The sequence below is a fragment of the Oncorhynchus tshawytscha genome, linkage group LG16, assembly GCF_018296145.1.
Source record: "Oncorhynchus tshawytscha isolate Ot180627B linkage group LG16, Otsh_v2.0, whole genome shotgun sequence".
NCBI lineage: Eukaryota > Metazoa > Chordata > Actinopteri > Salmoniformes > Salmonidae > Oncorhynchus > Oncorhynchus tshawytscha.
Genome location: NC_056444.1, coordinates 40,571,218 through 40,598,313, shown reverse-complemented (window position 1 = coordinate 40,598,313; position 27,096 = coordinate 40,571,218). Strand labels below are relative to the sequence as shown.

The 27,096-nt window shown below is 43.2% G+C and overlaps 1 protein-coding gene across 1 annotated transcript in view; it reads left to right on the top strand.

Annotated features, from left to right (window-relative positions):
* Positions 1 to 27,096, top strand: part of LOC112215656 (tyrosine-protein kinase Yes) — a 52,217-nt gene that overhangs the window by 9,565 nt on the left and 15,556 nt on the right. The window contains exons 2-7 of the mRNA XM_024374865.2: positions 16,121 to 16,405; positions 18,269 to 18,368; positions 18,867 to 18,965; positions 20,054 to 20,157; positions 20,515 to 20,664; positions 23,338 to 23,493. Of these exons, the coding sequence (XP_024230633.1) occupies positions 16,129 to 16,405; positions 18,269 to 18,368; positions 18,867 to 18,965; positions 20,054 to 20,157; positions 20,515 to 20,664; positions 23,338 to 23,493 (886 nt within the window). The 5' untranslated portion in view covers positions 16,121 to 16,128. The remainder of the gene's footprint in view (positions 1 to 16,120; positions 16,406 to 18,268; positions 18,369 to 18,866; positions 18,966 to 20,053; positions 20,158 to 20,514; positions 20,665 to 23,337; positions 23,494 to 27,096) is intronic.

Here is a 27,096-nt window from a genome sequence, read left to right as displayed (position 1 = left end):
TTAGTGCTTTTGCTGTTCGTTAGGCCTACTCATCATGTTGGCTGACGAAAAGTAGGCTACATGTGGACAGTTCTATCTTAAATATGCACCTAGGAATTCGATAAGGGGGACTCGAGCGGTTGCGTCCCCGATGTTTCTGTCTTCATTCACTTGTAGCCTACTTCTTAGCTGAAATTCCTGCGAGAAGAACCCGATCATGTGACGGGCATTGGCGACATCTGAGAGAGCCATGTGAGTGAGAGGTGCTTCGGAGCACGGCAGCTGGGAGAAGGGAATTATAATTAGCCTATTATATTCAGCCCAAGGGCACAACGGCCACTTTGGCCTCAAAAGGCATGGATTTTTTTTAGGGGGGCATTACAGCCACACAAGTGGGATGCCGCTGGGAAATTCGAGTCCTTATGAGAATATTATCAAGTGCTTGTCAAATTGTGAGAGGCTGATGAAGAGTGTGCAGATTGCAACTTTTTTTCATATCATCGTTAAAGTCCCATCATGTAGCCTTAGAATGTATTAAACATCAACAGCCATATGGCATAGCCATATCAGGGCCTAACATAAGGACAACTCAGAGTATGTTCTTCTGAAATAGACTACATTTTCTTCATGTCATGTTTCTTTAGACCTGTCTAAAATAAAGAATGGACTTATTGCGAATGTGTAGGCTATATTAAATGGATTTATTAGGATTTGTAAAATGTAGATGTTCCAAAGGTCTGCATCAGTGGCTTTACAAGCTATGCGTGGAAGCCAGGAGATGCTAAATGTGTTTGTTAATTAACGGTCAATTACCGCGAGACCGAGACCGGCAGTTTATTTGCATGACAATCACTGGCTGACAAAATGTCATAACCACCACAGCCCTAGTGTCAATCAATGTTCCCATTTGTCACTGACTGATATTTAGTGTACATTATGTAATTTCACCTGCACCATTCATTATTGTCAGGCATCAGCTTTATGTCTAAGTTACCTTGTTCGGTAACAGTAGCCATGACCCAGAACAACAAGGTTGACTGATATCCATCAGCTAACCAGTTTGTCTGTTTGTTTGTTTCCTATTCCTTCTCTCTCTCTCCCTCGCTCTCACTCTCTGTCCTTGGTAGGAAGAGCACATAGAGGTGTCATTGAGATGGCCTCTTGGCTGTACTGAATGTGTGTATTCATCAGTGAGTTTCCTTAGTACGCACACTAATTTGTGTGTGCGCTTGTGTGTAGACTTTGAGCATGCGTTTTTGTGCGTGCGCGTGTTTCTGCCTGCCTGCGGTCCTCTCAGTGAAAGCCACAGCAGGTGGCCTGGAGCAGAAAGGCCCGGCGGAAGGAAGTCTGGGCCAGAGTGATCTGTCCATTTCTCACTGACCATCCCAACACTCCCTCCATTTCAGAGCAGTCAGCACAGGGGGATTCATGTCCCTATGAGTTCTAGTCTGGGTGCCAGTCTGTTTCTGCTCTCTTGCCAACTCCCCGTGGAACTGTAATGTAAAACAATGTCATCAATGGAGTTAGCAAGAACAAACAGATCTGGGACCAGATCTGGGACTATCGGTCTAGTCCTCAAACAGCTGTACTTGCTATGCAATCATGCCATTTTCATCATGATGGGGAGAATCCTAACTGAGTTTTCAATTAGTCATGTATTGTTGAGGCGGCAGGGTAGCCTAGTGGTTAGAGCGTTGGACTAGTAACCCCCCAGCCGACAAGGTACAAATCTGTCGTTCTGCCCCTGAACAGGCAGTTAACCCACTGTTCCTAGGCCGTCATTGAAAATAAGAATTTTTTCTTAACTGACTTGGTTAAAAACATTTTTTAAAAGTATAAACATTTAGTAAAAACATTTGTGGAAGTGAGGATTCAACTTATCTAGCGGAAGTCTGATGCAGAACTCCCGGAGAAGGGTGAAGTTGCCCCTAGATGGTGATCTTTGGTCAGTTTCACATTTTCCCCACTCTAGATACATTATGTACTGACCCTAGATATGTACCTATGGGAAATGTCACCCCAGAGCCAGAACTCCAGGCTGTTTAATGGTGAATGAACATGTCTTCACTCACCTCCATGTTATCAGCCCAGGACCTTTTCATGAAGCTTGTGTGGAATGTCCAGTTCTTTCCCACTGTCAGGAAAGAATGGGCCGGGGGTGGAGGATGCGATATACACAGAACCTTCATTCCACTGCAGTCTACAGTCGTGGCCAAAAGTTTTGAGAATGACACAAATATACATTTTTACAAAGTCTGCTGCCTCAGTTTGTATGATGGCAATTTGCATATACTCCAGAATGTTATGAAGAGTGCAAGTCCCTCTTTGCCATGCAAATGAACTGAATCCCCCAAAAACATTTCCACTGCATTTCAGCCCTGCCACAAAAGGACCAGCTGACTTCATGTCAGTGATTCTCTCATTAACACAGGTGTGTTGACGAGAGAGTGTTGACGAGGACAAGGCTGGAGATCACTTTGTCATGCTGATTAAGTTCGAATAACAGACTGGAAGCTTCAAAAAGAGGGTGGTGCTTGGAATCATTGTTATTCCTCTGTCAACCATGGTTACCTGCAAGGAAACACATGCCGTCATCATTGCTTTGCACAAAAAGGGCTTCACGGGCAAGGATATTGCTGCCAGTAAGATTGCACCTAAATCAACCATTTATCGGTCATCAAGAACTTCAAGGAGAGTGGTTCAATTGATGTGAAAAGGGCTTCAGGACGCCCAAGAAAGTCCAGCAAGTGCCAGGACCATCTTCTAAAGTTTATTCAGCTGCTGGATCGGGGCACCACCAGTACAGAGCTTGCTCAGGAATGGCAGCAGGCAGGTGTGAGTGCATCAGCATGCACAGTGAGGCAAATACTTTTGGAGGATGGCCTGGTGTCAAGAAGGGCAGCAAAGAAGCCACTTCTTTCCAGGAAAAACATCAGGGACAGACTGATATTCTGCAAAAGGTACAGGGATTGGACTGCTGAGGACTGGGGTAAAGTCATTTTCTCTGATGAATCCCCTTTCCGATTGTTTGGGGCATCCAGAAAAAAAGCTTGTCCGGAGAAGAAAAGGTGAGCGCTACCATCAGTCCTGTGTCATGTCAACAGTAAAGCATCCTGAGACCATTCATATATGGGGTTGCTTCTCAGCCAAGGGAGTGGGCTCACTCACAATTTTGCCAACACATCCTCCGAGAGCAACTTCTCCCAACCATCCAGGAACAGTTTGGTGACAAACAATGCCTTTTCCAGCATGGTGGGCACCTTGCCATAAGGCAAAAGTGATAACGAAGTGGCTCGGGGAACAAAACATCAATATTTTGGGTCAATGGCCAGGAAACTCCCCAGACCTTAATCCCATTGAGAACTTGTGGTCAATCTTCAAGAGGCGGGTGGACAAACAAAAACCCACAAATTCTGACAAACTCCAAGCATTGATTATGCAAGAATGGGCTGCTATCAGTCAGAATGTGGCCCAGAAGTTAATTGACAGCATGCCAGGGTGGATTGCAGAGATCTTGAAAAAGAAGGGTCAACGCTGCAAATATTGACTCTTTTTCATCAACTTCATGTAATTGTCAATAAAAGCCTTTGACACTTATGAAATGCTTATAATTATACTTCAGTATTCCATAGTAGCATCTGACAAAAATATCTTAAGACATTGAAGCAGCAAACTTTGTTGAAATTAATATTTGTCATTCTCAAAACTTTTGGCCACGACTGTACAGTAGAGGTCTTCACGGATCCACCTGTACCCGAATACCAGAGACCCAACCCGGGACCCGAGCGGGTCTGGATCCAGAATTCTGAATAATGTCATGGGTCTGGGTCGCATCTGATATGATTGTCACGGGTCTTGGATATATGTCATTTTAACCGACTTGTTCGGATGGACCCATACAGATCCGAATGCGACTGCTGCAGTAGATAGACATGTTATAGTTTCTGCTGCTGCACTTTGCTGTTCACGAGAGTGCTTGTTGTTGGCCAATCATAAGTCATCAAAGCGACAATAGGCTACAGTCATACAGGCTACAGTCAAGTTAGGAGATATCTCATCAGTGAGGAAGATGGAGTTAAAAAGATGGAATTAAAAGTTAAAGGAGAAGGATAGGCTACAACTGGTAGGCTGTTCTGTTACTTTATATTCTGAATGCAGTTGTTTGTAACTGTGTAGGATGAGAAAGCCCATTTTAATACATATCAGGTCCCGATGGGAAAGCCCCAGGTTCACTTTGGAACGGGTTCAACAGACTATAATTATGTTATGCCGTGTTCAGCAGAATTGCCGAAGATATTATCTTATTCTGTTGTAATGCGTTTTTTTGTTGTTGTTGATAGCTCTACAGAATATTCTGTGATCTGAGATTTAGAGTAAACGCATCAAATCCCTTTTGATGACGAAAGCTGATTCTCCAGTTTTAATGTGGATTTAGTGCGACTCTTTTTAATCCTCTACCATTAAAACTTTTGTGGAGGGACTCAAATCTATTGGTATCCATCCAAATATAAGTGGACTGACAAACAGTGCAGACTGCCAACCGATTTAAATCTGTACAGCTTTAAATAATAGCTCCTAGCTATCATAGCTCCTCTCCAGCCTTGACCCTCCAATCTGGGCTGACCTTTGGGAACACGCAGAAGGGACCACTTTAGCCCTTTTAATCTTATCGGTGTTATTATTTCATAATTTTCTACCAAACATACTTTCAATAAAGTTTTGTTATGAGCATTTGCATTTTCCTCTGTTAAATATATTATCTGTCCGGGTACAACACCGTTCTAAAGGTTATTTAACTCTGTGCCACTGTGGCACCCAAACCTGCCTGCGCAAGACACACGGTGCACTCAGGACAGCGGGCTGTTCACTGGAGAACTGTAGCACCAATCACTGGCATGGAATACATATAAGTGTCACACCCTGACCATAGTTTGCTTTGTATGTGTCTATGTTAGTTGCTTGTGTCAGCACAGTTCTTAGGATAGCTTCACGGTCGTTATTTGTTTTTTTACAGTTTACTTCGTGTTTGTTGTCATATATTAAATGATGCATTTACACCACGCTGCGCTTTGGTCCGCTTCATACGACGATCGTGACAGAATCACCCACCAACCAAGGACCAAGAGGCGTGGTGACAGGCAGCAGGAGCAGCGCAAGGAGGAATGGACATGGGAGGACGAGTTGGACGGTAAAGGACCCTGGGCACAGCCAGGAGAATATCGGCGCCCCAAGGAAGAGCTGGAGGCAGCGAAGGCGGAGAGGCGCTGGTATGAGGAGGCAGCGCGGCGGCGCGGATGGAAGCCCGAGAGTCAGCCCCAAAAATGTATTGAGGTGGGGGGCACACAGGAAGTGTGGCGAAGCCAGGTAGGAGACCTGCGCCAACTTCCTGTGCTTACCGGAGGGCGAGAGAGACCGGGCAGGCACCGTGTTATGCTGTGGAGCGCACGGTGTCCCCAGTGCGGGTGCATAGCCCGGTGCGGTACATACCAGCTCCTCGCATCGGTCTGGCTAGATTGGGCATCGAGCCAGGTGCCATGAAGCCAGCTCTACGCATCTGGTCTCCAGTTCGTACATGGCACCAGTCTTACGCATGGTGTCCCCGGTTCACCAGCACAGCCCAGTGCGGGCTATTCCACCTCGCCGCACTGACAGGGCGACCGTGAGCATTCAACCAGGTAAGGTTGGGCAGGCTCGGTGCTCAAGAGCTCCAGTGCGCCTACACGGTCCGGTCTATCCAGTACCACCTCCATGTACCAGCCCTCCGGTGGCAGCCCCCCACACCAGGCTGTCTCTCCATCTCATTCCTACAGGTGCTCCTGCCTCTCCAGCGCTGCCGGAGCCTCCCTCTTGTCCGGCGCTGCCGGAGCCTCCCGCCCGTCCGGCGCTGCCTCCGCCCCTCCGCCCCTCAGTCCTGAGCTGCCCCTCAGTCCTGAGCTGCCCCTCAGCCCTGAGCTACCCCTCAGTCCAGTGGGGTCCTTTTAGTAGGGTTGCCAGTCCTAGGTCGGCGGCGAGGGTCGCCGCTCAAAGGACGCTACTAAAATGGACTAAGACTACGGTAAAGTGGGGGCCACGTCCAACGCCAGAGCCGCCACCGCGGACAGATGCCCACCCAGACCCTCCCCAATAGGTTCAGGTTTTGTGGCCGGAGTCCGCACCTTGGGGGGGAGGGGGGGGTACTGTCACACCCTGACCATAGTTTGCTTTGTATGTGTCTATGTTAGTTGCTTGTGTCAGCACAGTTCTTAGGATAGCTTCACGGTCGTTATTTGTTTATTTGGTTTTGTACAGTTTACTTCGTGTTTGTTGTCATTTAATAAATGATGCATTCACACAACGCTGCGCTTTGGTCCGCTTCATATGACGATCGTGACAATAAGGAACTTCGTCATTCCTTCTCCTCAGATCTCATCAAGTCAAGTCTCACCCCTGCACCAGTCAAGTTTCACCCCTCTTCAACACTCACCCCTCCTCGAGAATCAACCAGTGGTGTCGCGCAGTTCTGCAAGGCCCCTATACATTTTGCCATGGGGCAGAGGGATAAATGTGCAGTTTTATAGCTAATCTCATTCTTTTCTACACATTCTTTTCCATGAGGCCGAGAGAAAATGTTGCTATTTTAAAGCTAATTTACTTGAATTCTAAGCATTTTGCCATGGCTTATGACGTGTTCATATGCTATCTGGGTGGCTTGCGACAATATTTTTTTTTACCCCGGGGAGAAACACTGGTGATGAAACACTAGTGAGCACACCAGGGGTGAGGAAGTCAGGGGGTCAAGGAGCCTCAGGTGGCGGTGGAACTCCAGGTCCCTCTCTGTGGAACGTATGAGGGGCGTACCTTTTTCAGCTAAAGCAATTCCAGGGTGAAGTTTCCCCCAGGTACAGATCTAGGATCAGCTTCCCCTCCCCCAATCCTTAGTGAGGACAATGAAAAACGGACCCAAGATCACCGTCTTGGGGCAACTTCACCCTGCACCAGCCAATGCATTCCAAACGTACTAGAGTGTAATCTGAGCCACAAGAACCCTATGCAAATCAGGTCTACACTTTTGACGCCAAAATGTGTTTGTGTTTTCCTCAGCTTGCTACATAGTGATATTTCCTGTCTTCTTAAGCAAGCTATTCCTGAATCTTTCGCTGTCTCAGAACACAAAGCTTTTGATTTAGACAGAGGGAAGGATGAGGCAACTTCGACCTAGTTTTGGAAGGACACGTTTCTATTCTATTTCAACATCAGCTAATGCACTGTGAGCTTTTCCCTGATAAGACAACACATCTATGGTCTGCATTTATTCTGTCTCTCCTTCAGATCAGACCGAGGAAATGTTTGAGGGTTGTAAAATAACAGAACTTTTCCTTTTTCAACTCTACCTCGCCCAGTTACAGTAATATTTTATGGTGGACTACTTGCTACACGGAATGACACCACTGGAAATCCTTTCATGTATGTGTGCTGTTATTCTGTTATAGGTTATATGCTCAGGGCAACAGGATGCTGTCAGTAATTAGATCATGTTACTAAATTTAGCTCCAAATCAACAAACATATTGGCAGTTTTGTTTAGTATTTTTGGCTCTGTAATGCATGAATAATGAGAGCCTCTATGCATTTTAGATCCTTGGAATTGATGGTTACTAAGACTTAAGACTCCTTTGTGACTTTGGATTCATGGGAAATCATTTGATTACATGACTAATGCCCCTTAGGTTACATTGTGGACTCGCTCTTTGTTCATAGGGATCTGGGGATGGCTAATATGGGTACCATTTCTCAGCGTGCGGATTCCTTCAACCTTGCTTAGAACTGTCTCGTTCTCCAAACAATGTTATAACCTTTAAAGAATAGTTATACTACAATTTAAATCCGTAACAATATCCATGTTGCATCACCACTATTTATCTATTCTCAGTCAAACCCAGTCTAATCTCAGTCAAACCCAGTCTAATCTCAGTCAAACCCAGTCTAATCTCAGTCAAACCTGTGTACTGGAGTTGGGGGGCTTTAAAGACATTGAGGGAGAAAGAGAGTGGACACAGTGGTCTGGTCAGACTTAAAGGAACCCTTTTTCCTAGAGGTGTAGGCCGAGATCGTTCAACTCTAGACCAATAATCTTAAAGGCATGTAACATGTAGGTAGGCTTGGGTGGTATACCTTATACAGTTGAAGTTGGAAGTTTACACACACTTAGGTTGGAGTCATTAACTAGTTTTTCCAACCACTCCACAAATTTCTTGTTAACAAACTATAGTTTTGGCAAATTGGTTAGGACATCTACTTTGTGACACAATACATTTTTTCCAACAGTTGTTTACAGATTATTTCACTTATAATTCACTGTATCACAATTCCAGTTGGTTAGAAGTTTACATACACTAAGTTGCTTGTGCCTTTAAATAACTTCCATAAATTCCAGAAAATGACATCATGGCTTTAGAAGCTTCTGATAGGCTAATAGACATAATTTGTGTCAATTGGAGGTGTACCTGTGGATGTATTTCAAGGCCTACCTTCACACTCAGTGCCTCTTTGCCTGACATCATGGGAAAATCAAAAGAAATCAGCCAAGACCTCAGAAAAAAATTGTAGACCTCCACAAGTCTGGTTCATCCTTGGGAGCAATTTCCAAACGCCTGAAGGTACCACGTTCATCTGTACAAACAATAGGACACAAGTATAAACACCATGGGACCACGCAGCTGTCATACCGCTCAGGAAGGAGACTCGTTCTGTCTCCTAGAGATGAGCATACTTTGGTGCGAAAAGTGGGTCAAAATTCACCCAATTTATTGTGGGAAGCTTGTGGAAGACTACCAGAAAACTTTGACCCAAGTTAAGCAATTTAAAAGCAATGCTACCAAATACTAATTCAGTGTATGTAAACTTCTGACCCACTGGGAATGTGATGAAAGAAATAAGAGCAGAAACAAATCATTCTCTCTAATATTATTCTGACATTTCACATTCTTCAAATAAAGTGGTGATCCTAACTGACCCAAGACAGGGAATTGTTACTAGGATTAAATGTCAGGAATTGTGAAAAATTGAGTTTAAATGTGTTTGGCTAAGGTGTATGTAAACTTCCGACTTCAACTGTATATCGTATACCCGGGTATTATGAAATAGCTACGGGATGATTTTGTCAATACTGTTGAAACTATTTCTTAGAATTTTTTTCAATACATTATAATATTTGTAGCTATTTTTTTAAACTAAATACCTGCTGTCAACTTGTGCAATATGTTAGAAGATTAAGCATATCTCATTCTTCTTTCACCTGTCACATTATTTTACATTATGAAGCTTATGTAGTTCCCCAGAACAGTTGATCCAGTCATGTGTTTATTTTGTAAATAGCACAATGGGAGAAAGCAGGAGCAGGTGATTCCAACTGTGTATCGACAGGGGTTAAGTTTTATTTTGAAAGTAGAGTGTTTTTTTTCCGTCAATAAACTGATCAGGGACTTGCAACTATAGTTTTCCTTCACATAAATTACATTAGTGCAATACATTTGTCAAAAAATAGCGACGATGCATGGCCGTCATATTTATAATGTTAAGGCCTATCATAGAAAGAATGTAGCCAGCTACATTTCCTAATGTTTTGCTTAAAGTTAATCTTACATTTTACCAGAGAAAAATAGGCTGGCTACACTGAGAAAAGTACTGGAGAAAAGTAGCTAAACATCAGTCAGAGCTCTGTCTTCTGATAGAATGCCCGTTTAGTGAATTCTCATCCAAGTTTAGAAGTGCAACTGAAGCACAAAATTAGTTCAATGCCGAGCAGAAATTACAATAAGATCCGTGTTTACAAACATAGCAAGATATTTCTTATGAGTTTTATATTTTTGTCCTGCATGAAAAACGCATAATTCTGTGTTAACATGAGCCCTAAGTTTAACTTGCCATCTAAGTAAGAATTATTAAAGTGATGGGGCATCATATTGTGCTAGCGTTTGAGAAGTCAAAGCCTTTTGGTTGAGTTATTTGTACAGCTGCCACTGCTATCTTGATTTCCTTGCGTTGTTTCTCCTCTCTGTTCTTTGGTCTCCTCCTCCCCTCTCTTCTCCGAGCAGAGCAGGCAGGCCCGTTGCCCTAGTGACTCCAGACTCCACACAGACACAGTGTGTAGACATGCTGCTGGAGAGCCAATACGGGCATTCGTCAAAACTTTGTTCATTCGCACAATGTCTCTCGTTCACATTCGCTTGTAAATGTCAGTAGCTCCTACACATATATGTATAACTTTATACGCTGGATTGCCTGTCTGCAATTTGTTTATTTTAGTTTGCGTTCGTTATAATATAGGGCCCTATGAAATCCGCTTAACTTTTTTCGGAGTTCCATTTAATTATTTTCCCAAATTCATTTTTTTTCCGTTTTCATTTTTCTGAAATCTGTGTTTTACAATTTATGCTAATTTAAGCATCAGAAAGAGTGTCTAATAATGTGAATGAATAAAAAGTGAACCATTTAATAAGATGTAAACAGTACAGTTGTAATGATGCAACACATTGCACTATTTTTTTTTATCAAGGCAAGTGCTTCAATACAGAGTTCTAATAAGTGTTTCATTATAAATGGAAAAAAGTAAGGCAAGAATCTAGGCAACAATGCAGCAAACTTCTCCTCTGTTTCCAGCTGGCTGAGGATGTTTGTGACTGCCTGGGATGATGACTTTTCTTCCAACAAAAACTCTGCACAGATGAACATGCTCTGCGTGGTACTTCACTGCCTCAAACCAGCTATTCCATCTGGAGCTCACTGCTTCAGGAGGAGCCTTGTTCTGCACAAACCCCTTCATAATGAGGAAGCTCACCCATCTTCTCTTTCTGGCAGGGTTCTTGAAGAAGACAGATCTCATCCATGTCACAAGTGATGCAACTTCAGAGAAGTATTTTTAGTACTGCCAGGTCTCACTCACCAGATTAATGACATGGCAGAGACCGGTTACATGGACACTTGGGCATCACTCCTTTCAGAATCTCCTTGTATGCCTTCTGGCAGTAGGAGGCATTATCTGTGACCACTGCCAAGGCTTCATTCAGGTTCAGATCGCTGTGGATGGAGGCTAGTATAGCTTGGGAAAACTTAGAGTAGATGCATCTGTCCATGAAAATTACGTCCACCAGAAATGACTGGTTTTCAACACCTTGTGTTTTAACCTAAAATAATATTGTGACAAAGCAAGTGTTATTAAAATGTCAAGTGTAAACACAATATAGATACAGCGATAGTTAGCTAGATGGAGAAGCAGTGTTCAATTCACATTGCAGAATGTAAATGTAGGCTATTGCAACGGTATATTAATAGGCCGTTAAGTTAACTCACCAATGACGATGTTTAGAACGCTGGAATCCCTTGCATCTGTTGTCTCGTCAACAACCACCGGAAACTTATTCCCACGGATCTTCTGTAGAACGGCAGTCACGTGTTGGTCGAACACACCGGGCAGGTGCGTTTGACGGAGGCTGCTCTCATTTCCGAGCACCGCTCCTCCCTGTTTGCAATGCTTCACTAGAAACGGCCGTAGCTTTCTTAGCTTTCCTAAGGGGATGTCAGACTCGGCGCACACAGCCACAAAGTCCTGAATAAATCCTCGTCTTGAATCTGCTGATGCGCTTGCACTAGTAATGGTCGTTTGAAGAGGCATGCTCAGGCTAACATGGTGTTTTTCCTTGTTCTTCACATGGGCTTTAGACTTTAAGTGGTCATCATACATATCTTTACAGGTCCAATCAATAGTATGTTGACAGAATTTATTGCCTGACTGATAATAGTCGTTTGGGTATTGCGCTTCTCTGAATTTAGGGGTTAGGGACGATTTTTTTTAATGATTATTTTTAGTTTTTTGACAACTTGGCCCTCCCAGACGGCCTCTTCGACTTGTTTCTCAAAGAGACAGCCAAGTTATGAGGTGACGTAAGGGTCCCACACACGACCGACCCACCTTTTGATTTAAAAAAAATTATATATATTTCAGCCAAATCATGTAATATTCTGCAATATTCCACGTTTTAAAGTTGAATCCATTTTTATAACCAAATTCTGCGATGCCGTCCGCATTTTCCGCATTGCAGAAATCATAGGGCACTAATAATATTTAGCTAGTGGCCTCCATGGAAATTCGCAATTACTTGGTAATAGACGCCCAATTACTTTGCAATAGACTCCCATTGGGCTTTTCTTTGTGTTTTTGACTGAGATAATCATTATCATCAGCATAGTCTCTACACTATGATCAATGAAGAGTAGATGACATTGCAGAGCATTCCTATCTCATCTCGCCTTGTTTTATTTCTCCCCCCTCTCTGAGGAGATTGTGCTTGGTGTTGAAGACGACCAAGCATGATGTGGGCTAAACCCATCATGTCATTATGTGTGTGGGTTGCTTTAACTGTGGCCTGTACTGATAGCGGGTTAGCTGTGAGCTGATGAAGGCTGTCAGCCAAAGCCTGCCCAGCCACTACGGATCACGCCATCACAGCCAAGAGTGTCGTTAAGCTCCACCGGGACAGAAAGCATCAGATCACTGGTAGCCTGAGGACGTTATCCTTCTTGAGGACTTAATGTTATTGGATCACAGGAAGGATCGACACAGACAGGTGGCACAAGGAGAATAATTAACTGTGGTAAATGAAGCGAGTGCTATAGTGGAAGTAGTCGGAGAACAATAAAAAGCCAGGGAAGTAGTTGGGCTTACCATTTTAAGCCCTAGTGCCCTCATCTGTTCTTCAGATAGTTCCCTCCCCCACCCTCTTTCAGCCTACGTCCACCACACCAGGTCTGTACATATATGGAAGCAGGTTGTTATGTTTCTCTCATCATCCTCACAGCCAGCGCAAAGCCTCCCTCCTCATAATCCTTCATTCAGTTGGCCAGGGGATTCTCTCTCTCTCTCTCAACAGATTCTTCCCTGCGCTGACAGTCCCCCATGTGAGAGGGTTTGGCACAAAATCCCAGCCCACTCTCTGTGTATCTTTGGCACACGCGCATGCACACATAAATACGGTCTTTAAAAAAAATATCTCTACATTCAGAGCAAATCTCTACCGCTCTCTTTGCCAGGCAATGTTATTCTGCTCTGATTATCTGCATTTGTGTATCGGAGGGGGGCTATGGGGATTAGCGTATGGGCGAAAGCATGACATGAGATGAAGAGCAATCACTTGTAACAGTGCACTAGGCATCTTCAAGGCTATGTGAACCTGCTGCTGTGCCCATTTACTTAGGATGGGAGAAGAGTTTCACTTGGGCCATGGGTTAGGGAAGGGGCTTTTTAAAACGGCTCGGGCGTGAACGCTTGGAGCGTAAGATCACGTTCCCCTCCTCCGCTGTCTGTTGATACAAATGCGCCAGAGGAACAGGTGTGTATGTGTGTCTACGCAGTCGGGTGCAGGCTGAATGCGCACGGCCTTTCCAGGTTTACGTGTGTGTCACCCAGACTAATCCAGTCTGTTTTCTCAGCGAGCTAGAGCTCATTCACTATATGACTGTGTTTGACTCACTGTGACGTAAGGGGGGCGAAGTTGGCGAATGGTTGACTGTGTTTCCGTTAGAAGAATGTTGCACCAGATGGTCTCTTGAGTTTTTTTATACAGATGTTGTAATGGCATTGATGCAGGCTGGAGCCTTGTGACTGGTATGTAAAGGCCTGGAACTGTGGCGTGGCAAGTTAAGTGACCTGTCTCTGGACCACTTCTTTCTGATGGTAAAGTTCAAACCAACCACAGTCAACCAACCCAACCATTTCTACCCACCAGGAGCCCAGCAGTTAAAAGGGAGGGAGGGTGGGTTAGACTCCTTTTTTAAAGGGAGGGCTGGTTCTGTAGTTACGTGGCTGACAGAATTCCTTGGCCTCCAAGCTGAACATCTGTGATTAGATTCATATGGACCAAGGCTTTTAATTATTATTAGTATTCTTTATTTTTACAAATCTGCGTTCACTTAATATAGTTTGATCAGATACTTTGACTCCGTATCAATTTGTAAACATTAATTTACCATAATTTCTTTGCTAGGTAGTGTTCGCCCGATATACCTGCGCCAATACGCAGATATTTTTCATCCTATAGCTTTATCCATCTTCTTTTTAAACAGTGCGCCAACATGAGATTAAAAACACATTTTCTCATTGCTCCTTCTTGTCCCTCTACAGCAGACATAAAGTGAGCAATATGTTTGAAACATTGAATCACAATAAAAACGCAGTATCGAATCGCAATACATATAGAATCATGGGAATACATATCGTTATTGGCAACCAAGTATCGTGATAATATCGTAAAGTGAGGTCCTTGGCAATTCCCAGCTGTACTCTTAAATCAGTTTTATAGAGAACTACCGAAACGTAATTCAAACCATAGCATGCAATTTATTCAGTGTACTTGTACTTGGCAGTTCTGCTACTGACAAACTCTGGACTTCTGCCATTCCCTTTTTATTTATTTTATTTTACCTTTATTTAACCAACCAGTTAAGAACAAATTCTTATTTTCAATGGGTAACTTGTCAGCTCGGGGGTTTGAACTTGCAACCTTCCGGTTACTAGTCCAACGTGCTAACCACTAGGCTACCCTGCCGTCCCTTTCTGTCTGTCTCTGTCTTCTAGGCCAGTGTTTCGCAATCGTAGGCGTGCAAAATTCCGACAACTTTCCCAAAAATCACAGGATTTCTAGAAATCCTAGTTGGAATATTCCTGTAATTAGGAGGGAAACAATATGGAAATCTGGGGAACCTCTAACCAGGATTACTCGAATTTTGCACTGTATGTCCCTGGGATGTTGCTAACTGACAGGTCGCTTAGATAGTCAGTTCACAGTCACACTGATTTAGTCAGCTCTCAAGAGTAAATAAAAGTCCTCCTTCAAAGTAAGGAATTAATCATAGCTTGTTTGCCAGAAAACTCCAGATTTTGAAAGACAGCTACCCACCTCAGGGTAGAGAAAACGATAGCGAATCCTGGCTGTATAACCCTCTGACTAGAGCAGCTGTTTCCGAGATCAGTCAAAACATCTGGAGCCTGCTATAGGAGCGTGTCTGATGGCAACCGTTTTTACTAGGCCTTCTCTTCACAAAGGAATGCCTTGACATAACACTGGCCAATTCTGTAGGATGGAAGAATGACAACAATGCAGATGGGGACGACGCCAGTGTAGATGTGTTGTAGCTTTTTGGACATATGGTTTCACGTAAGAGTTACTGGTGGTTAAGGCGACGTGCCGATTCGCCAACCGTCTCTTGAATTATGTACCCGCACACGCTATTGCATGGATGTAGCAATGGTGGAAACTCCCTCCTGCCAATGCTTACACCATTCCTATGCTTTTAAATCCATGACAGGGAGTGTGCACACTTCAGAAGAAGGATGGAGAATTGGGACAATACCTAATGTACATGGAGTTTTTAATGGCCGGTGGCCATGTTTTGCAACACTTATTGTGTTTGACCCACAAAAGAAGTAGCAAATGTTTATTCTGGGGGGGGGAAACATGCTTTTAAATCCTTTTCTCAGAATTCTCACCATTTTGCCTCATCAGCACTGCATTTCAGATGCTGTCAATTTGGAATTCATTCATTCTTAAATCCTACAGGTATACAACACAACAGCCCTAAACCCCTTTATAAAATCTCTTTGCATGTATTTTTTTGCGTTGGCTACACTAGACTAGTGCTGTCTCACAGTCGTGTGTGTGTGTGTGTGTGTGTGCTTGAACCCGGTCATGTGTTTGATTATGACCATGTAATATGCGTTAGGAAGAGTGATGCTCTACAACCAAATAATTTTTAGATCAGATTTAGAATTTTTGTCCCCAGATTAATAGAGCATCATGGGCTTGTGGCTTAAGCCATAAAATGACAAACAAATGGTTTATGACAAAACATTTTAATAGACGTAGAGTCGTCTAGGTTGCAGGATGGCTACAGAGGTAGTCATCTCATTGTTAAAGGCATCCTCCTAACCAGTCCATATAATCATTTTTTTCTTAATCATTTTTAACCTCTTCGCTTTCATCGTTGTTTCGACTGATGAAGTGCCACCCCTGCACACTCAGCCTATCACGTATATGCCGAGGGTGACACAGTGAATACTGTCCTGAAACTATGCTCTAATTAAGTGTGTGTGTGTGTGTGTTTCTCTCCAGACGTGACCATGGGGTGCATCAAGAGTAAAGAAGACAAGGGTCCCACCATGAAGTACCGGCCGGACAATGCTTCGGCCTCGGACGGCATCGCCCCTCACGTGGGCCCCTACGGGCCCGACCCCACCCAGCTGCAGCAGAACCAGCCACCTTCCTCTGGACCCGCCACAGGCTTCAACCCCCACGCGATCACCCCCTTCGGAGGAGCCTCCATCATGACCCCCTTCGGTGGGGCATCCACCTCCTTCTCCGGTGCTCTCCCCGGTGCATTCCCCGGTGCCGTATCAGGTGAAACTCGCCTACTATCCACATAATCCTAGATGTAGATCTTCAAGCATAGCCTACCTCGAATTTTCATACGAATTACCCATTGACATTTTAGACTTGCCCTACTATTTACAGAATTCGAACTTGAGACCTTAAGGCGGGTAGCACCTCCCTCCCCCCCCCCCGAGTGTCGGTGCAATCACGTGTTGACATCAATGGATGATTTGTGCGATGCGTTTGTGTGCATGTATCTTTCGAGTGTGGGTTTCTTTTCGTACCCGTATGGCTTTCTATCATAACAACAATGCTATATAAGCCCTCTAAGGTGTGCCATATGAGACTGCTATGGTTCCTTCACAAGGGCCCATATACTTATTTTCCAACAGAATAGTTCGTGACCTGACAACTCAATATCCGGAGTCGCTCGAATTTTTTTTGTGTTGGAACACAAAACATTGTGTTCCAGCCAATTCAAATCCAACGGACTATCGTCATCTCCCTCTAGATGTCCTTCAGTCACGTTGTACACAGGTGCCATTGGCAACAACAACAAAAAAATCAGCAACGATTGAAAGAGACATCTTTTTATAGGCCCAGTGAGCAGGGAGACGAGATTGAGCCCTCCTGTATAGGTGGGATTAGGTTTGTAATCCCCCCCCCTCCCTGTTGTGTTATCTGGTTTCGGGGTGGTGGCGGGGCTCCATGGCACGTTATGGAGTTCCTCTACCAGTTAATGGGATTAGTGTTGGCAGCTTTGTGTTGTTCAGCGTTGGTTTAGATGAACATGTGCTCCCTGTGAGGTGTGTCATAGGCTATGTCCGAAATAGCACCCTTACGGGCCCTGGTCAAAAGTAGTGCACTAACAATATATAGGGAGCAGGGTGCCGTTTGGGACGTAGCCATAGATGGTTGTGTGGATAATCTGCCTACCTATCTAATCTCAGTCCAGCAAGCAGAATGGCTTACATTGTGTTCTGTATTGACATTACAGCTGTGAGATTAGATGACCTGTGCTATGCTATTATTCATGCTTTGTAATTGTTAGATTGGCACCGAGCTGACGTAAGCATTTCCCCTACGACGCTAAACAAACAACAACCTTTGCCAGATGATGAAATCCACTCCCGTCAGAGCAACCAATTTAGTATCCACCCCCCCTGACAAATTAATACCTGACATGAATGACAGTCTTTCCCTTTACCCTTCCCAATATATCCATTGCAGACCTGGGATTAAATACTAGAGTGCCAGATCTGCAGTTTTCAACAATTATATTGATTCCATTGCACCAGGAAAGCTCAATTATGCCCAGCTTAAGTATTTTCAAATAATTTCCAATAGTATTTCAACCCAGGTCGGATCCAGGGCCAATGGCGTGTCTATGTTGCTTTCCTGACACGTGGCAGTTTTGTTCATATTTTTATACGCTGGACATTTCCATAGAGTAGAATTAACGTCGGGGAGAAAATCGACAGGGAGCGCGCAGGCTGGAGACCACGGATCTATTGCTCCCCTCCTCTCACAACAGTGTCACACTACACATACCAGTCACGTACCACCGCTATGGAAACGGAACGCGCCACTACAGATCTACGTTCTCTGACTGACCTCCCCATGGTCCCGTTTATCTTTGCAGCAGAGTTTGTTTCTGTCAATGTCACTGAATGTTGACAGTACCAATCTTGGCACAAAGGTCGCCAGGTATTTATAGAAAGTCTTTGTGTCTTTAGTAGGCTGTTAGTAGCTCAGAATGCTGTCATATTCTGACTTTTTCACCATCTGTACTGGTTCTCCACCAAAATTAGTCAACAAATGTATATACTGTCCATGAATTTCACTTGTGCTTTTTGAACGTTTTACTGAATGTTTTCTGTCTGTGTTCAGGTGGGGTCACGTTCTTCGTGGCCTTGTACGACTATGAAGCCAGAACTTCAGACGACCTGACGTTCAAAAAAGGGGACCGCTTCCAGATCATCAATAACACGTGAGTGCTTGTGGGCCCTGGCCAAAAGTAGGCCACTATATAGGGAATAGGATGCCATTTGGGATGCAGACTCCCTCTTTGCACCTGTTCTATACAACTTTCTTCCTACATGTTAAATAAAGGTTCAATATAAATCCAATTAAAACATTTAAAAAAACATGGATTAGAGTTTTGCTTTCACCCTCTGATCCTGTTTTTTTACACCCAGATCGCTGGAGTCTTTCATTTATTTAACAAACCCCCTTTAACACAGATGTGCCTTAGGTCATAAATACCTCTCTGCTCTAGAATGTAGCCTTGGTCGACTTTGTTCAATTCAAATATAATGCATTGCTGGGTGCCATAATATAGCTATAGAACACATGCATAAAAGACAGCATGTACAAGACATAACCAGAATTCCGTTACTAGGAACCGTGTGTGCTGGAGTGTGCAGACATAGTAGTGACACTAGATCTGGATGATTCTCTCTTTCGCTCTGTGTTTTTCCCCTTACAGAGAAGGGGACTGGTGGGAGGCGCGCTCCATCAACACAGGGAAGAAAGGATACATTCCCAGTAACTATGTGGCTCCAGCTGACTCCATCCAGGCTGAAGAGTAAGGCCCTTGTTTATCCTCTAACCTAACCTGATTAGGACCTTCCACTGACACAACAGCGCTATCCTAACCACAGCATCATGATCATGCATCACATGCCTCTCACTGGAAGCCCATTCACATTTTTTTATTTTTTTTTTATTTTTTATTTAACCAGGGTAGACAGTTATTTGCAATGACAGCCTCCTGGGGTACAGTGGGTTAACTGCCTTGTTCAGGGGCAGAATGACCGGTTTATTACCATGTCAGCTCGGCGATTCGATCCTTTCGGTTACTGACCCAATGCTCTAACCACTAGGCTACCTGCCGCCCCAAACTAGAATAGCTCATAGCTTCTTCTGCTCTCCTGAGGCCATATGTATCAAGCGTCTCAGAATAGGAGTGCTGATCAGGTTCCTCCTGTCCATGTAATCTTATTCATAGCGATCTACAGATGTAGGATCTTAATTAGATCAAGACAACTTTCCTGCAATTTTCAATTTGTAGTGTATTTGAGGTTTAAAAAGACTTCTGAAGTTTCCACTTTGACATTTCAGACTTAATTTTCATAATGTATCAACCCCTACCAAAAAATGCCCATGAATTTAATCCACATGATAATTCGCATGACTTGTTGCTGCAGGATTAATTTCCTGCTGTAGAAAACGGTCTCAAATTTAAAACGGGCTCTAAATCAGCACTCCTACGCCTGAGACACTTGATCCATGTGTCCCCAGGGGGTTTCATCTACCATCTCGTGTTGGATATAAGCCTAGAGGTTTATGATCGTTTAGCAAGGAAATAGAATGTAATCCTGTTTGTTCGATGACCCCTGACGGACTCAAATAATTCTGTATTTCCTCTCATTGTGTATTTCAAGTTTGACTTTTCCAAACACGGAAATGATCCTTACGAGTATTGAGTCAAATAAAGTTAATAATAACATAAGCCGGTATTCATGTTAATGTGTGTCCTCGTAAGAATAGAATGATGTGCTAGTTCTGGAGCGCAGTAAATACCTGGAATGGCTGGGGTTTCTCAAGGACAGATTTGGGAAAGGCTCATTTTTACAAAGGCTCAACTCATTCTAAGTCTGTGTTCTTCCTCAGGTGGTACTTTGGTAAAATGGGCCGTAAAGATGCCGAGCGGCTGCTGTTGAATCCAGGCAACAACCGAGGCACCTTCCTGGTGCGAGAAAGTGAAACCACTAAAGGTGACGATGATTAACGTGGAAAACGTGCATGGACTGCATCTCAAGTAACACGCTATTCCCCATGTAGTGCACTACTTTTGAGGGTTCATATTCATAAAGTGCCTCAGAGTATGGATGTGCTGATCCAGGATCAGATTCTCCCCGCCCAGAATAATCTGATTCATTGTGATCTAAAAGGTGAAACTGATCTTAAATCAGCACTTGAGCTCATATGGTGCCCTAAGTAGTGCACTATATGGAGAATAGGGAGTCATTGAAGACATAGCCAGTGACACTCTCATTTACATGAATAGATAAAGTCTAGATCTTAATACTGTTGGTTGGATGGACGAAGAATCTGGTCATTGTCTCCTCCAGGTGCCTACTCCCTGTCCATACGAGACTGGGACGATGCCAAAGGCGACAATGTGAAACACTACAAGATCCGCAAACTTGACAACGGGGGTTACTACATCACCACACGCGCCCAGTTTGACACACTGCAGAAACTGGTCAAACACTACACAGGTAAGTCTTGTAGCTCTTTTTCATAGGATCTCTCTCTCTCTCTCTCTCTCTCTCTCTCTCTCTCTCTCTCTCTCTAAGCCACTCACTCACCTCTCTTCTCTAACACTCTCTTACAGACCTGCAACCCTCCAAATGTAACCTTGCTGAGCGTGAGACACTCCTATTCATTTCAATGAAACCTGGGTGGAAGCAGCACGGCTCCGTGTGAGGCTTGCACTGCTCATCGTAAAATTACACTGGTTCTATTTTGAAGAGTATGATGTGCAGCTCACACACAAGAACACTTAATAAAGTGGCTTGCGTTCTGTTCACGTCGGCAAAAGGTCACGCATCCAGTGTGTTACCTAAAAAACAACTGTTTTCCCAACAACCGAGTGTAGCTCCCCAGTAACTTTCTCATTCACAGCTTCCCTCCCTTCTCCAAGAGCAGAGCAGTTGCTGATCTAAAATTCACTCTCTTTTACCACAGTCTCTCTCTGTCCCTTGTCTGTGCTTTGGGAATACCTGGCTTACCTGTAATTGTCCCGGTGATTTCTCCAGCTAGAGGAATGGTACTCAGATTGAATATTTAATGGATACCTTCCTCAAGTGCTTCTCTTGCCGCTAAAGGAGAGAGGTTAAAGCGCTCTGGGGGAGCCCACTTTACGGCTTGGTTTCAAAATGCACCAGAGAAGAGTAGATTATGTCCCAAATGGAACACTGTTCCCTACATAGTGCACTACTTTTGACCTTAGCCCTATGGGACCAGGCGAAACGTAATGCACTACAGTGGGGCAAAAAGTATTTAGTCAGCCACCAATTGTGCAAGATGAGAGAGGCCTGTAATTTTGTTTATAGGTACACTTTAACTATGACAGACAAAATGAGAGAAAGAAATCCAGAAAATCACATTGTAGGATTTTTAATGAATTTATTAGCAAATTATGGTGGAAAATAAGTATTTGGTCAATAACAAAAGTGTACCTCAATACTTTGTTATATACCCTTTGTTGGCAATGACAGAGGTCAAATGTTTTCTGTAAGTCTTCACAAGGTTTTCACACACTGTTGCTGGTATGTTGGCCCATTCCTCCATGTAGATCTCCTCTAGAGCAGTGATGTTTTGGGGCTGTTGCTGGGCAACACGGACTTTCAACTCCCTCCAAAGATTTTCTATGGGGTTGAGATCTGGAGACTGGCTAGGCCACTCCAGGACCTTGAAATGCTTCTTACGAAGCCACTCCTTCGTTGCCCGGGCGGTGTGTTTGGGATCATTGTCATGCTGAAAGACCCAGCCACGTTTCATCTTCAATGCCCTTGCTGATGGAAGGAGGTTTTCACTCAAAATCTCACGATACATGGCCCCATTCATTCTTTACTTTACATGGATCAGTCGTCCTGGTCCCTTTGCAGAAAAACAGCCCCAAAGCATGATGTTTCCACCTCCATGCTTCACAGTAGGTATGGTGTTCTTTGGATGCAACTCAGCATTCTTTGTCCTCCAAACACGACGAGTTGACTTTTTACCAAAAAGTTCTATTTTGGTTTCATCTGACCATATGACATTCTCCCAATCTTCTTCTGAATCATCCAAATGCTCTCTAGCAAACTTCAGGCGGGCCTGGACATGTACTGGCTTAAGCAGGGGGACACGTCTGGCACTGCAGGATTTGAGTCCCTGGCGACGTAGTGTGTTACTGATGGTAGGCTTTGTTACTTTGGTCCCAGCTCTCTGCAGGTCATTCACTAGGTCCCCCCGTGTGGTTCTGGGATTTTTGCTCACCGTTCTTGTGTTCATTTTGACCCCACGGGGTGAGATCTTGCGTGGAGCCCCAGAACGAGGGAGATTATCAGTGGTCTTGTATGTCTTCCATTTCCTAATAATTTCTCCCACAGTTGATTTCTTCAAACCAAGCTGCTTACCTATTGCAGATTCAGTCTTCCCAGTCTGGTGCAGGTCTACAATTTTGTTTCTGGTGTCCTTTGACAGCTCTTTGGTCTTGGCCATAGTGGAGTTTGGAGTGTGACTGTTTGAGGTTGTGGACAGGTGTCTTTTATACTGATAACAAGTTTAAACAGGTGCCATTAATACAGGTAACGAGTGGAGGACAGAGGAGCCTCGTAAAGAAGAAGTTACAGGTCTGTGAGAGCCAGAAATCTTGCTTGTTTATAGGTGACCAAATACTTATTTTCCACCATAATTTGCAAATAAATTCATTAAAAATCCTACAATGTGATTTTCTGTATTTTCTTTCTCATTTTGTCTGTCATAGTTGAAGTGTACCTATGATGGAAATTACAGGCCTCTCTCATCTTTTTAAGTGGGAGAAATGTTTACAATTGGTGGCTGACTAAATACTTTTTTGCCCCACTGTATATAGGGAATAGTGTGGGACATAATCTACTTTTCTCTGGTGCATTTTGAAACCAGCAGGTCCAAGCCATGTTAAACTGTCCTCTTCTCATTCATATTTTAGCTGTGTAAATTATAGGCTGAATTTAGCCGTATCGCATGGCGTACGGAAACACTTGAAGTAATGTGTGAAATGTCCCTTTTTTAAGCTACGTTCGGTTTTCCTTGTATATTAGTAACTCCTGTGATTCGTAAAAATATTGACCATGGTATTTATGTGTGTGGGTGTGTGCGTGCATCTGTGTGTGTGTATATATGTGTGTGTCTGTCTCCCCGCTCAGAGCATGCAGACGGGCTGTGCCACCGGCTGACCACAGTGTGCCCCACAGTGAAGCCCCAGACTCAGGGCCTGGCCAAGGATGCCTGGGAGATCCCCCGGGAGTCCCTCCGCCTGGAGCTCAAACTGGGCCAGGGCTGCTTCGGAGAGGTCTGGATGGGTAAGACTGTACCCACACACATACAGACAGACAGAGACACACACACATACTTGACACTCCGAATGGTTTGGATGGGCAAGACAGACAGGGGATATACAGTATGACATATTATTATATTACTATGACTTTTTTTAAATCATCCAGCAGTGCTATTTGTAGAGTTAGCTCAGAGTAATTGTTTCAATTTTTCAACCATTCCCGAACCTGCAACCAAAAATAAGCTACACATGGGCAGTAGCAAAACAAGTGACCAAATGATTGTCTCTTTGCATGCAAAATCTGCAGAGCTGTGAGGGTTGTATCCCCCATATATATGGCATTCTATTGGTTGCAAGAATTTTGTTTAATAATTTAAATTGGAAAAACTCTACGTTTTGAACCCGGCGTCGTTTTGTGTATCAATTCATAAACCATGTGAACGGAATTGGTGTATCAAAAATCTCCTCCCAACTATTTTTCAACCAGTATGGCGCAATCTGTCAATTGTTTGGTCCTAAAATGAACCTGGGATTCTTTTTTTATCTATCACAATTTTCTATAGCCAACTTTGGTCTTTAATGCAAGGCTAACAGACAAGTTCCTTACCTTCTCACATATCCACTTGTGTCATATATTTTTGCAGTAATGCTGCAATCAGTTGGTTGTAATTTTGGGAAGAGCAGACATTTCCATGTATTTTTGTTAATTGCATGTGTGACATAACTCCACCAGTCCTATTTATGATATAATTCACAAAGATCATATTTATTTATTTTCATAAATAATGTTTTTTCATCAATTAGTATATTTGAGTTAAACCATAGTATTTGTTCTGTATTTTATAGTGGATTAAACTGAAATTGCAACCAACCAACTGTTCCTAGGCTGTCATTGTAAATAACCATTTGTTCTTAACTGACTTGCCTAGTTAAATAAAGGTTAAAATGCATATAAATATTTATTTTAATAAAGGGGAAAAGGACATTCTTAAACATTCTTAGAGAACCAGTTCAGATTTAAGTATAGTTTTTGTGTGACTGAAGCCTTTAGTGAGAGTTCCGATGCTTTAATATTTAATAATTTCTGCCCTCGAAATTAATATTCATGATATAAAAAGGCCTGTTTAATTTTGTCTAGCTTCTATTCTAAATAAAGTGAATATTTTTTGCTCATATAATTTAAAAAAAACTTTTTTAGGTGTAGGCAGGGCCATAAGTAAATAGGTAAACTGGGATATGACTGAATAATTAATCAGGGTGCACATCATTATTCAGTATTAATCCAGAGAGGTTAGAAAAATAATCTAGCTCCTGTCAGGCTGTGCAGGGATCCAAATCAGCGTACAATGACACCTTTGTTTTTAAGCCCTGGATTTCTAGCCCCTCAATATTGTTGTCGGATCTGACTTTAATAGCTAACATTTCGATGGCCATAATAAATAGATATGCCGATAGTGGAAAACCTTGTTTTACTCCTCTTGACAATTTATTACTTTCTGAGAAGTAGCCATTATTTACTATTTTACATCTGGGGTTACTGTACATAACTTTAACCCATTTTTTTAAGAGATTCTCCTAAATTAACATAGTCCAGGCATTTATATATACATTTCGGGCGTACTTTATCAAAGGCCTTTTCAAAGTTAGCTATGAATACCAGGCCTGGTTTCCCTGATTTTTGTTGTTATAGTGTTCTATTGTTTCCAGTACTTATCTTATATTATCTCCAATGTATTGTCTTAATAAAAACCTGTTGTAAATGACTATTGTATCTGGAAATGGCAGATTTGTTTATTTTTATTGATTACCTACATAGGAGTACAGAGGCCCATTATCAGCAACCATCAGTCCTGTGTTCCAATGGCACGTTGTGTTAGCTAATCCAAGTTTATCATTTTAAAAGGCTAATTGATCATTAGAAATCCCTTTTGCAATTATGTTAGCACAGCTGAAAACTGTTGTTCTGATTTAAAGAAGCAATAAAACTGTCCTTCTTTAGACTAGTTGAGTATCTGGAACATCAGCATTTGTGGGTTCGATTACAGGCTCAAAATGCCCAGAAACAATTAACTTTCTTCTGAAACTCATCAGTCTATTCTTGTTCTGAGAAATAAAGGCTATTGCATGTAAGAAATTGTCAAGAAACTTCAGATCTTGTTCAACGCTGTGTACTACTCCTTTCATAGAACAGCACAAACGGGCTCTAACCAGAATAGAAGGAGAAGTGGGAGGCCCCGGTGCACAATTGAGCAAGAGGACAAGTACATTAGAGTGTCTAGTTTTAGAAACAGACGCCTCACAAGTCCTCAACTGGCAGCTTTATTAAATAGTACCCACAAAACACCAGTCTCAACATCAACAGTGAAGAGGCGTCTCCGGGATGCTGGCCTTCTAGGCAGAGTTGCAAAGAAAAAGCCATATCTCAGACTGGCCAATAAAAATAGAAGAATACGATGTTCAAAATAACACAGACACTGGACAAAGGAAGATTGAAAAAAAGTGTTATGAACAGACAACTCAAAGTTTGAGGAGTTCGGATCACAAAGAAGAACATTTGTGAGAGACCGAAAAAATGAAAAGACGCTGGATGAGTGCTTGACACCATCTGTTGTAAAGACGACTAGCTTTATTGAGCCTCCGCCATGTATATCTCACTCGGTCAGGATATTTAAGCCTCAATATATCCACTAGTTCCAATATATTGATAATATTAGTAATTTCCTTAAGTGTGTGAGGGTGATAGTTTGCAGTGTGATTTCCAGTGATTTGCAGTTATTTCCAGTTATGTTCCATTGAGTTACACTATATATACAAACGAATCTGGACACCCCTTCAAATTAGTGGATTCGGCTATTTCAGCCACACCCATTGCTGACAAATATATAAAAACGAGCACACAGCTGTGCAATCTCCATAGACAAACATGGTAGTAGAATGGCCTTACAGAAGAGCTCAGGGACTTTAACATGGTACCGTCATAGGATTACACCTTTCCAACAAGTCAGTTCTTCAAAATTCTGCCCTGCTAGAGCTGCTCCGGTCAACTGTAAATGCTGTTATTTTGTGGTGAAAACTTCAAGGTGCAATAAGGCTCAGCCGCGAAACGGTAGGCCACACGTGTCGTGCGTAAAAATTGTCTGTCCTCAGTTGTGAAACTCCCTACTGAGTTCCAAGCTGCCTCTGGAAGCAATGTCAGCACAATAACTGTTTGTCAGAAGCTCCATAAAATGGGTTTCCATGGAATAGCAGGCGGCTGCTCAAGGCTAAGATCACCATGCACAATGCCAAGCGTCGGCTGGAGTGGTGTAAAGCTCACTGCCATTTGACTCTGGAGCAGTGGAAACATGTTCTCTGGAGTGATGAATCACGCTTCATCATCTGGCAGTCTGACAGACAAATCTATGTTTGGCGGATGCCAGGAGAACGCTACCTGCCAAATGCACAGTGCTACAGTGCCTTGCGAAAGTATTCGGCCCCCTTGAACTTTGCGACCTTTTGCCACATTTCAGGCTTCAAACATAAAGATATAAAACTGTATTTTATTCAGCCCCCTTAAGTTAATACTTTGTAGCGCCACCTTTTGCTGCGATTACAGCTGTAAGTCGCTTGGGGTATGTCTCTATCA